Consider the following 13068-nt stretch of genomic DNA (forward strand, 5'->3'; position numbering starts at 1 on the left):
ATAATATTCAACGTTAAACTGGTACACAATTAAAAACATTTTATTTAGGCCTATCTATGGCCTTCAAAAAGTTGACGACTCTACAGATAGGCCTAAATAAAATGTTTTTAATTGTGTACCAGTTTAACGTTGAATATTATTTATGATTTTATTATTTATATGTTCTACATACATGATACAAATGCATATCCGATCATTTTGCACCTAACCATCCTCATAATCAGCAGCTACACAGTTTTAAAAGCTCTGTCTCTCTTGCTACAATTCATTTGAAGTGTACAGATGACAACTGACTCCTTCTAGAAAAGTTATATTACAAAACTTTACAACATAAAATCTCTTATTCTGCAATTAGAAAAAGAGTACAAAGGTACAAAATTTTGGTGTTCTGAAGGAAATATTACCTGTAATGTTGAATCCCACTGGGAAAGGAAAAGGATGGTGGTGTGATTCTGGTATTGAAAAAGAGCAATACTACACAACTATCAGTTGTACACTGGAGGAAGTAGGGAAAGTAAAAGAACTTGCTACCTCAAGCAACTTCAGAATACAGCTGCACATTGCAATAATAACCTTCCTTGGTGGTGCAAGATGAATTCACATGGATTTAGGTTGACAAAAGTGCCATCTGAGCCATGTTCATAAGCTTCTTCTGAGTCACACAGTCGAATGAAAGTCCAGCTGCTCTATGTTGTACAGCTGTATCTTGCATGTGACAAATGGAAGTATGTCATCACACTGGATGAAGAACACATATATTTAAGGCTCTGCAAATAGCATTTCAAAAATGCCACAATTATGTGAATATTTTCCCAAGGTAATTGAGGTAGTTGTTCCTGGTTAGGGCTACAAAGGTCAGATAAACATCTGATGTGTCACAAAAATGGTAAGGTGAACTCTAAATAACATCATCTTTGTACAGCTTCATTCAGACAGAGCATCCAACAACATGTTCAAGTTAATATTCCAGTTCCTCTGCAAGTTACAAGCACACACAGGGAATTCATGCTGTGCTACTTACAGGCATCTCTCACTGACTTTTGTGTTTCTGGATTACTTAAACAAGCCCTTGGAAGTTACTATCCTCACAAGTTTTATTTAGAGGAGGGGTTCGAAATTGACCTCAGTATGTTGCACAGTAGATTCCTGTGCTAATGCAGTAACACATAACCATTAAATCATGAATGCAACGTTAACATCAACTTAGTTTATTTCAAGGGTAAGGGGTTTTGTCACTTACCACTTACCAATGCTATAAGAGCACACTTGAGGTATTTCTTTTAACACCTGCCAAATGAGACAGCCAAGCATCTTTTTTTGAGTACTGATCCTAGGATGGTCAGTCTGAAAACTTTTAATACAGTTTTTGTTATGTTATTTAATGTTTCACAAATAGTCGCTCCCCCTTCTCTCCCTGTGAGTCAGTCTGTAAGTTTACCAGCTAAATTCTGAGGTTTGATTCCTGTGGTGGACAGATAGCCTATTGTGCACCTTCATGCTAAAACAACAAAAGTACTGACAGTCAATTGTTTTCATCAATGTCAAACCTATGAATTACTGCACCTGTGAGTCAGTCTGTAAGTTTACTAGCTTACAAGCTAAATTCTGAGGTTTGATTCCTGTGGTGGACAGATAGCCTATTGTGAACCTTCAAGCTAAAACAACAAAAGTACCGACAGTAAACAGTTTTCATCAATGTCAAACCTATGAATTACTGCACCATGACACGTCTTTAATTGAAGTAACTGGAAAGGCATGAATAATAAACCGACATTAAGAATACATTTTGCTAAAGAAATGTTAAGTTGTCAAAAGATTTCATAATCCCAATAATAATAATTATCAAAATGTTGTATAAAATTCACTGACGGCCAAATTAAAAATAAAATAAAAAAAACAATGTTCAATGAACTTCATCTAAATCTGGCATTTTTTCCTGCAATAAAAATATCCTGATTCTTGGTTTTCACACAGACCTTGCAAGAAAATGTATTATTATCTGCATCATATCTTAACCAAATTTTGAATCGTCCAGCATTAATATGATGTCGTCTTCAGAGAACTTTTTGATAAATTGTATTGACGTAGATCCAACATTTGAATATCTTTTGTTGGATTGCTTTGAGTTACTTTTACCGAAACGATCAGAAGTGTTTTGTTCTTCTTTTTCTTATGGGGCTACTGGAGAGAGAATGATACAACAGTTATTGTTTGGAGATATTTAATATTTCCACGGGATTGTTTCGTTGGATGCTACGTACTTCTAAGAACTTAAGAGTGAAAGCAAAGAAGAATGTAAAACAATATGCAAACCACACTATGTTAGGATGAAGTACTGAACGACGCGTTTTTCTCGCTTTCTACGGTAGCGGATACGTTTCGTACGCAGCAGGAAAAACACTTCACTCTATTCAAAACTATCATGGCGGCTTATATAAGGCACTTCTGATTATTTTGTTTTATACTGTTTACTAAGGATGTTTCCGTTTGGTATGTGTGTTTAACCTGTTTATCAAATAAAAGTATCCGTCTGACTGATGGTGGCTACAAACAATTGCAGAACTGTATCAAGATTCTTACACGGGGTTTCAATGCGACTTGTTTTTTGGTTTGAATTACGTGCAAAGCAGGCCCTAATTTAGCAGTGAAAGACTAGAGGGAAGGCAGCTAGTTAACACCACCCACCGCCAACTCTTGGACTACTCTTTTATCAACGAATAGTGGGAATGACCGTCACATTATAATGCCCCCCACGGCTGAAAGGGCGAGGATATTTGGTGGGACGGAGATTCGACCCCACGATCCCCAGGTTGCGAGTCGAGCGCCCTAACCACCTGGCCATGTACGCCTTAACGCGACTTGCCAGCTTGGCGCTGAATTCACAAAAATATTTGTTTGTTTGCTTTAGTGCAAAAACCACTGTGTCCATCGCGGGGAATCGAACCCCGAGTTTTAGCACTGTAAGTTCGTAAATTTAACGCTGCCCCACCATCGAGGGACTCGTAGAAATGATTCGCTGCACAGAAGTAGAGCGCCCTGGAAAGTTGGGTTGGTAGTTTTAAATCCTTATTTTTGCAAACGGTAATGCTGTTATTTACTAAGTTACTTTAACAGCAAAGAATCCGATTAACAGAATCTATACTATAACATAAAATACTAACCCGCTTATTCAATGCGCTAATAATACAGTGTTGGATGCCCCTACAGACAAACACACCGATAGAACCATGTATTTTCCGTGTATAGAAGGAAAACAATCACGATTTAATATGAAACTTATAGCACGTATAAATACTTAAACTAAAACAACAACAAGTTTTCTTCAGTACTTCGTTGGTACATCTGTATAACATCAATGAGTATAACCTAATACATCATAGGGTTTTTATATGTTTGACCTCCTATATATGATTAATGTTGTGAACTAAGACATCAATGTTTCATTAGCCATGGTGAGAAAATAGACACTGTCGAGGACTTGAACAAATAATGAAAAAAAAAAAAACAGCAACAAAAGAACATCTGTTTTAGTATCACGTTTTAACAACACTCTATCAATTACACTTAAGAATTTCACGTAGCTTTAAATACATTTCTAGTAAGTTTGAGCGTGTTATAATCTAGCCGCTTCAGTGAACTCTGGAAAAAATGTTTCTTCCGTACAACTATAGCTTAAGGTAGCACTAACCCTTAAAACTGGGCAAATTTACTTGTTGAGGAAGCATTGTTAAAGACTTCTTATAACCTTCATGTTGAGCACAAAACAAAAGTATGATGTTGCAATCTATGAAAGTACACTTACATTCATATACGTCATATTCATAATTAATACGGCAGGGAAAAAGAAATACATAACATAAACTGTTTTAACACCATAACTTTACTTAGGAATGATAAAAACGTGAAAATTGATACACATGCTCTTTGTGAACATCCTCATAGCTTGAATTAAAAACTTTGTAAATTTTCTGCAATGTTAATGAGCTATGGGCAACTAATTTTAATTGATGCTTTTGTTAGTGGAAATCAGATTTATGATAAGACAATTGGTAAAGATTTTTGAATTATAAAAATTTGCCCAGTTTGAAGGGTCAGTGCTACCTTAAAGAGAAAAAGTAAAAATGAATGTTTTTTTAACAGACTTTTCTAACAAGCCTATTAAGAGTAAAGTGTTAAATATTGTTCATTGTCCCATTGTTCTGTTTCAAGGATTTTACTAGCACTGAAGCAAAAAAATAAAGATTATTTATGGACAGAAAATGTCTAATAGTTTCCAAAGATTCCGATATTTTGGACTTTATGTTGAAGTATTCATCCACCTCAAGTATAAAATTAGAAATGTCAGTTTTTTAATTTATTGTTAAATACAAAGCTATACAATGAGCTATCTGTGTTCTGTCCATCAAGGGTATCAAAACCCAAGCTTTTGCATTGTAAGCCTGAGCCATTGAGGGGGGGGGGGATATTGGAAATGCCAAGTGAACCTTTATACAATTTACAAATTACCCAATCTTGTATTAAAAGTGCTTGCCCAACATAGTTTATACCTAAGTATACTTTTAAATAAAATCAAAGAGATTTAAACATTCAGTAATAGTTAAAGCCTGATCCCTGCAATGCCATCTATGTAATAAAATATCTTTAGCAAGTACTGCATTCCAACAGCTGGAGATGAAAGTAATTTGCTTTGAAACTATCATACTTTTCACAGAAATAATAATTTTGAATGTAGCTATGGACAAAATTGTTGTTTCTCTAGTTTTAATTATACCAAATTTGATGCAAATATCTTGTTTACCTTGGACCATCGATACCCGAGTCGTACTTTCAAGCTAAAATATAATAAACAGGAGTATGTAATGATAAATTATCGAATACTGTCAAGGCTAAAACCGATCCAACTATAAAATATTTACATTTATTAAAGTCTGTAAGCATTAAAATATCCTTATGTGTAATAATTAGCCTCACTTGTGAAATAGTCAGAACATAGAAGAAACTCTCTATCAATGCTGTAAACCTTTTATTAGTCATTCATCTTAGTAGCCAGGTTGTTTAGTAGTATTTTTCAGAGACTGTAGAGAAAACTGGTTTGTGTGGAATCCATAATACAGAGGCTGACTACGTTATGGCAATTTCAGTCTTTTAAAACATCTTTAGATGTCACTATGTCCTGTCATGCTATGTTTGACGATTATGCATCTTGACAATAACCCTACAGTTTTTCAAATGTAAAAAAACATCTATCACGTCAAAACTTCACCCTCCTCCCTGCAGCCTTTCTAAATCTATCTAGTGTAGGAAGATCAGCTTTTCAGCACTAGTTAGAATAATCTGATTGCACATAAATCAATAGGCACTGTATTTGGCGACTTGACCAGTATGTCTTCTACGAAAACGTTTCTCAACCTTTTTAATACCAGGGGCTGGCTAGCTGCCATCCTAAACTGTTGCGGATCACTAAAATGTAACTATGATGGCAAAACCATCACGATTTACACACACAAGCACACGTATATATATTCTGTCAGTTTTTGTGAATTCCCACTGACCGGCAAGGTAGCTGTGACGAATTGGCACGGGTCCATGTACCGATGATGGAGAAACACTGTTCTATGGAACAACATGAATACCAGTTTCATTCTCTAACTCCTTGAGGTAAGCAATGGTTGAACCGATGTGTCATGGAAGCAACTTATGTACACGTGACTTGTGTCACTCTTTTAAATGGAAATCCTTCTTAATTATTTTGCATAATTTTGCATGGGATAGGTGGACAGCTTTTGCCAACAACTTTTGTGTTCTTGGATTCTCACCTGTTACAAGATGTCGCATTGTTCTTACTATGGCTGTGGTGCAATTTGTTGTAGGGTTCTTTCTGGATGGTTCTGGTTCCCCACATTCAGCCATATTCCTTAGTTTTCCAATGACATCAAGTACAAGGTATATCATCATCTTATAAATCCTCAATCTGAACACAACTATGTGATCTGAGTATATGAATACTATGCTTTGGAAATGGCTGTACCATTAACAAGAATGATCAATTTTTAGTGGCATCACACTACCTATGAAATGCTTCAACGATATCAATATGTAGTTCTGACCGTGGTAGTCATGTTACTTGCTGATTTCCATATTGAAGCATTTTTTATGCCTTATGTTTTGTCTGATCTAATGCAACCGTAGTTTACAAACTGTTGCGTGAAGCTAAGTCGTAGATGTCTTTCTTTTTACCAAGTCAAACTTTGTTATTTGAGTTTATTTATGTCATATTTACAAACATTTCTGTCACAATCAACAATGATAACTTTTTCCAACTACTAAAGCTTTTCAAAGTAATACTAAACCATCTTTTCACTTCTGTCACTGATTTTTATACTTTTTACCATAAACATTAGGTCACTATTAGTGTCATTATGGAAGTATGAAATTGATTAATAGTAAAATGTGCATGATGTTGGGATGTTGTAACCACAAAAAAAGGTCTGTAGTGACAAGACATCGAATAATTAAACAACTTTTCATGCAATCTCTCATACTTAAGACAATAAGTTATAATGTTACTTACTCTTACACCATTATCCCTACACCACTTGGTGGTCACTATCACAACTTCAGTAACAGTTTGTCCTGGTTCTCCATATAGTCATTTAAACAATGAGTAGTTATGTTAGAAAATACATTCCAGTCACATACATGCTATTTGATATACCATTCTGTTTTAAGTACTTTATCCAATGGCAGTTTGCCAATTCTTATTTTTTGTGCAATAGCCCATCATGCCATAGAAAACAGTATGATAGGCTGTAATAATACTAGAATGATGGGGTATGAATTACACACGAGTAAAAAAGGAGGATCTAAGAGGCTTTCTACATCCACCTAACTGACAACACACTCAGTTAACTTAGAACAGACATCAGTAAAACCTGGATGCCCCTACTAAGAGCACTGATATAGTTATTAGGTTTAAATTCTAACAGAGAAGACCTCACAAGAGGGAATACCACACCAACCTCTTTATAAAGATGACTCAGAATTGAGTCTCAGGCACTACCATCACATAAACAGTCCTTCTGAGAACATCCCTGAAAATGGCAGCAGATTAGCAGCCAAAACATATGATAAAACTAATAGCTAGCAATTAATAAACATATTAGTAACTAATTAATACTTAAGACTTTAAGTGATTGTATAGGCTCCTAACCACGACAATGAAGAAAGACAGATCCCCCAAAAAAGTGAAGGAAATAATAATACAGTAATTTTTTTTTTATAGGTTATACTATAGTCAGCATTTTGTAATTTTGCCTTGGCCAAAGAACTCAAACTGTAATGGAACTACTTAATATTAAATATAAATTAATTAAATTATTTATGTTTAAGTCGCATTGTGCTATCGAAACATATCTAGAAACTCATAAAAATTTTATTTTTCACATTACTAATATTTCTAAGATACTGGAAAATCTGATACCATGCTCTAGTAAGTAATTGCTGGGGAAAATAGTAATTGTTTTTCATAGCAGAGAAAGAATAATACGTTACATAATAAAAACATAAGACAGCTGTTTTAAATGGCTATAAAACAATCTTATTAATAAAAACAATGTTTAACTCAAATGAGAAAAACATCAATAAAGATAAGTAAATACTAATGAACAATAATGCCAATGAATAAACTCATTTTAGAAACAACATAGACAACTTAACGCAGAGAAACATGCTACATTTGAAAATAATGATTAATAATAGCTACTGAACAATAATGCCAATGAACAGAACCATTTTAGAAATCTGAAGATTATTCATACGAAGAAACATCCAAACAAGAACATATACAGGCACAGTTTCCTTTTCTTCAAATATACATCTTTCAAGTTTTTTGTTGACATACCTGTCGTTTCTCTATGTCATCTGGAAGCCTATCCACTGTTGGAAGTTCTGTAAGAAAACTAAATTTTCGATCATACACACATCGGTGCAGTTGTTTGTCAAGCATTTGGAAATTTTCATAAGTTCTCCTTACAGTCCAGGAGCGGCCGTTGCATGCTACTTCCACACAAAACCACATCTTGCTACTTTCATTCTCTTTGTCAGTTCCATTGGCTAGTGTTGGTGGAATCTTGGTGAAATCGGGTCGTTCATCACATAAGTGTATCTTAATCACAATGAGAAAAATAACATTAATATAATATGTATAATTTTCTTTTCTGCATAAAAACTTTACAAAAATTAAACATTATAATATCCTAAACCAAATTTACAATTACATCAATTTTACAATGTTCTTATGGTGGTGTGGCTTTAAAATGATTAGGATCAACTGAACAACAGTCTTAAAAACGGTATGTTAATAATATAAAAAAAAATCAATCATAACTACACTATACTTATATAAAATGTTACAATAATTGTTTTTAATTTGATGAAGACTTCACCACACTACTGAAATTTAGAATTACTGATGCTCTATAAACATGTTTTCTAAATCATTTGTGGATAAATGACTCTCTTGATTACCGGAGTCACTAATAACATGAGTCACACAACACATACTCACACACACATACAAAAAAAACAAACATTACTATTGCAATTAATTTCATAAATTACTACTACAGTCCCATATGATAGATACAAAATAATTAAGTATTTTCACCCAAAACATTTTTGGGCAGTGAAACAAGCAAAAAACACAAATTTATATAAAATGTAGACCCAACCCAAAGCGATTGGTTTGTTTGTTTTGAATTTCGTGCAAAGCTACATGAGGGCTATCTGCACTAGCCATCCATAATTTATCAGTGTAAGACTAGAGGGAAGGCAGCTAGTCATCACCACCCACCGCCAACTCTTGGGCTACTCTTTTACCAACGAATAGTGGGATTGACCGTCACATTATAACGCCCCCACGGCTGAAAGGGCGAGCATATTTGGTGGGATGGGGATTCGAACCTGCGACCCTCAGATTCCGAGTCGAGCGCCCTAACCACCTGGCCATGCCAGGCCAAAGCAATTGGTATAAAAACCACCAGAGGTAAGTTATCTGAGAAGTCATTGATGGTTTTTTTTTCTTTATATGAACTTAAGACTAACTGAAGTCATACGTATATAGGGAATATGAGAATTTAAGTTAGGTAATGAATTTAAAGTGGGTATTGTTAATTAACATAATGGTTAAAAAAATGGAGAAAAAAAATACAGGCTTAACAATTCATACTTTCAGGTTTCTTCTGGTGGGAAAAAAACGTTAACTCTTTTGTAATTTTCCATTATAAAGAATAAATAAATTACAAAACCATCAGTTGGGTACTGGTTTTGATGTAATGATTAAAACTCAGCTAAATTATAACTTAAAGATCAGCATTACAGGTCTACAAAATATTTTTAAAATAAAATGTTCATAGTCATTCAGTTTCATACATACTACTTGTTTGTTTTAGCTACACACTGTGCTATCTACACTGTAACATGTTAAATGGCATAGTCATTCAATTTTATACATACTCTTGTTTTGTTTTAGCTACAAGCTACACACTGTGCTATCTACACTGTAACACGTTAAATGATCATAGTTACTCAATTTTATACATACTCTTGTTTTGTTATAGCTACAAGCTACACACTGTGCTATCTACACTGTAACATGTTAAATGATCATAGTCATTCAATTTTATACATACTAATTGTTTTGTTTTAGCTCCAAGCTACACACTGTGCTATCTACACTGTAACATGTTAAATGATCATAGTCACTCAATTTTATACATACTAATTGTTTTGTTATAGCTACAAGCTACACACTGTGATATCTACACTGTAACATGTTAAATGATCATAGTTACTCAATTTTATACACACTACTTGTTTGTTTTAGCTCCAAGCTACACACTGTGCTATCTACACTGTAACATGTTAAATGATCAGTCACTCAATTTTATACATACTCTTGTTTGTTTTAGATACAAGCTACACACTGTGCTATCTAAACTGTAACATATTAAATGATCATAGTCACTCAATTTTATACATACTCTTGTTTGTTTTAGCTACAAGCTACACACTGTGCTATCTACACTGTAACATGTTAAATGATCATAGTCATTCAATTTTATATATATATTACTGTTTGTTTTAGCTCCAAGCTACACACTGTGCTATTTAAACTGTAACATGTTAAATGATCATAGTCACTCAATTTTATACGTACTACTAGGATGAAACCCCAAATTCTACATAATGATGTAATTGTAAAAGGCAGATGATTCACTGATTTCTATACTGATGTAAGCCAAAACATCACATCATACTTAAATGCATGCATAAAAGTTTGCCAATAAGAAACACAGCTGTATCATGGTTCCTTTTCAGTATATTATAGCAGTAACCGGCAAATTTTGGGATTACACAATCCAGACTTAAATATTAAACAACATTTAAAATGTTCTTCAATGATACTAACATTATGTGAACATGATTATGAGCTATGGGCACCAAAATGTCTGGTGAATATAGAATAATCATAAGAATATCGTGGAAAAAGAAAATAATGAGTACATTATAAAGATAAGAATTAATTAAACTCGTTTTACGAAAAGTAATTCATCTGTCTGCCAGTGATAGTTTGTAAATCTATTAACTGACAAAACAATAAATATATTTTCATGCTTACCACTAGAGGGCCAAGTTCTACATTATCGTAGTGAAAATGTGCACATTCGTCTAACTTGGGAAATCTGCTGGTCTCATCTATGGTCCTATAAACAGAAACAAAAGGAATCATATATTATTGTTCAATGGAAAATATTATGAAGTTAGGTGTAAGAAACATCTGTAGGGGTTGTGAGAGGTCAGAAAGTGTACAGCTTTTGGTCAGCTATCTCTCAACCCCAACCGATGTTCCTTACACTTAACTTCATAACAAGCAGTACTTCTTCCTAATGATATATTTGGCGTTATGTGTTATTGTGACACGTCAATTAGGCTTAACTAATTTATAGTGCGGTTAACAGAGAGGGCTAGTTAACAAAATGTATTTATTCACCCAGCATTTCTCACGCTACAAAAGTTAGCACTAATGTTTCATTTTTAATGGAAACTTACACTACCAAGTGGACTAGCAGTAGTTTATTCGTAATCTTAATAGTGAAAGAAAAGAAAAAACTAACGAAGAATTTATAAGTTTCACAACGATACCACGTGCATGTCAACTTCTGAAGGGGAAAAAAATTCGGAGTAGCAAAGTAAATCATGTGTTCGCATAATGTAAAAGAAGTATTCATTTGAGCTAAGATACTATATTTCACGTCCTCGAAGTACAAAAACAGTATTGTTTTGCTTGCACGAGAGCGACAGTCACCGTATAATACTAACAGTAAAATAACAGATAAACATATATTACGTTGTTTACTTACACAAGATAGTAGCTTACGCAATAAATGGTGATCTCACTCTCATTCTGCCTTTCTTTGTCACGAACAATGCGGTGGAAATGGAGCACGCTCCACCGAAGCGGAACGGATTTGACAAATATAACGACAACGATAACCCACGGGCGTCAAAATGTCACAGCAAGCATATAAAGGCGCTATTTATTTAGTTTCCGTGAACACGGTAAAAACATAAGACAGTCTGTGAAAATTTATTTTATTCTTCTTTGGTCAAAAAATATTAATCGTTAACAGCACACACGAAGTGTATTTTAACAGTATCAATGAATATACTTAATCCATGTCACGTTACTACTTCCGGTATGGGTGCTCTTAAAATGAAAGTATATTTTAACAGTATCAATGAATATACTTAATCCATGTCACGTTACTACTTCCGGTATGGGTGCTCTTAAAATGAAAGTATATTTTAACAGTATCAATGAATATACTTAATCCATGTCACGTTACTACTTCTGGTATGGGTGCTCTTAAAATAAAGTATATTTTAACAGTATCAATGAATATACTTAATCCATGTCATGTTACTACTTCCGGTATGGGTGCTCTTAAAATAAAAGTATATTTTAACAGTATCAATGAATATACTTAATCCATGTCACGTTACTACTTCTGGTATGGGTGTTCTTAAAATAAATATTTAAATTTGTAAAGTGTTTCCTAGATAAAGCTGCGCATATCATATATCATGTAAATAAAATATATTCTATAATCTTATTTAAAGTATTCAACTCTGATACAGGAGGATCGTCATTTTACACTAACTGACACAACGATTTTTATATTTCATAGCTCCACGAGTAATTTTCGATATAAAAATAGTAACCTAAACAGTAATTTGGGTTTGTTTAACATAAAGATACATTATGGGCTGTGTTGTGCTCACCGCCGGTATCGAAACCAGATTTTTAGCGTTATAAAACTTCAGACTTAGCCACAATAGGTAATGAACGATAAATAGAAACCCGGAATTTAGCGTTGCAGCTTTAACAATGACATAGAAACCCGGAATTTAGCGTTGCAGCTTTAACAATGACCCACCGAAAGACCTGGTTAAATGAAAAAATAAGAAAGTTTGAAATCTCATTTATTTTGGAAAAAAAAAGAAACTAATGAATAATAAAAGCAACACAACTAAAATATCTTTACTAACTTTTACCAGTCACTACGTTTTTTACAATTGAAATTTCTAGCGTGTCATTTTTCATATGTATCGTGTATGTAAGTCAAACTGCTGAATAACTTAATCTTTACTTATGAAGTGTACACTAACTTTGTGAACGATCCCTAATACTAATTGACTTCTTATATAAAAGGTCACTTCCTGCCAAAACATTGTGCTCTTCTCCTTTGTATGAGGACAGAGGAGGCGGTGGGCAACAGCTAACTGTAAAAATGAGTCATCCTGGGGTTTCTCGGGGAATTAAGTTCAATCAGGCAGCTTAACATAACGATGTCAATAATGCACGGTATAGAGTTATCCAATCATCCACACTTAACATAACCATGTTAATAATGTACGGTATAGGGTTATCTAATCATTCACACTTAACATAACGATGTCAGTAATGCACGGTATAGGGTTATCTAATCATTCACACTTAATATAACC

At 33.9% G+C, this 13068-nt stretch overlaps 1 protein-coding gene across 1 annotated transcript in view; it reads right to left on the reverse strand.

Moving 5' to 3' along the window:
- Positions 1-13068, reverse strand: part of LOC106458083 — a 67029-nt gene that overhangs the window by 46329 nt on the left and 7632 nt on the right. Inside the window, exons 4-5 of the mRNA XM_022384209.1 lie at positions 10679-10763; positions 7901-8164 (exon numbers count right to left, since the gene is read on the reverse strand). Coding sequence (XP_022239917.1) covers positions 7901-8164; positions 10679-10763 — 349 coding nt within the window. The remainder of the gene's footprint in view (positions 1-7900; positions 8165-10678; positions 10764-13068) is intronic.

The sequence above is a fragment of the Limulus polyphemus genome, unplaced genomic scaffold, assembly GCF_000517525.1.
Source record: "Limulus polyphemus unplaced genomic scaffold, Limulus_polyphemus-2.1.2 Scaffold414, whole genome shotgun sequence".
Classification (NCBI taxonomy): Eukaryota; Metazoa; Arthropoda; class Merostomata; order Xiphosura; family Limulidae; genus Limulus; species Limulus polyphemus.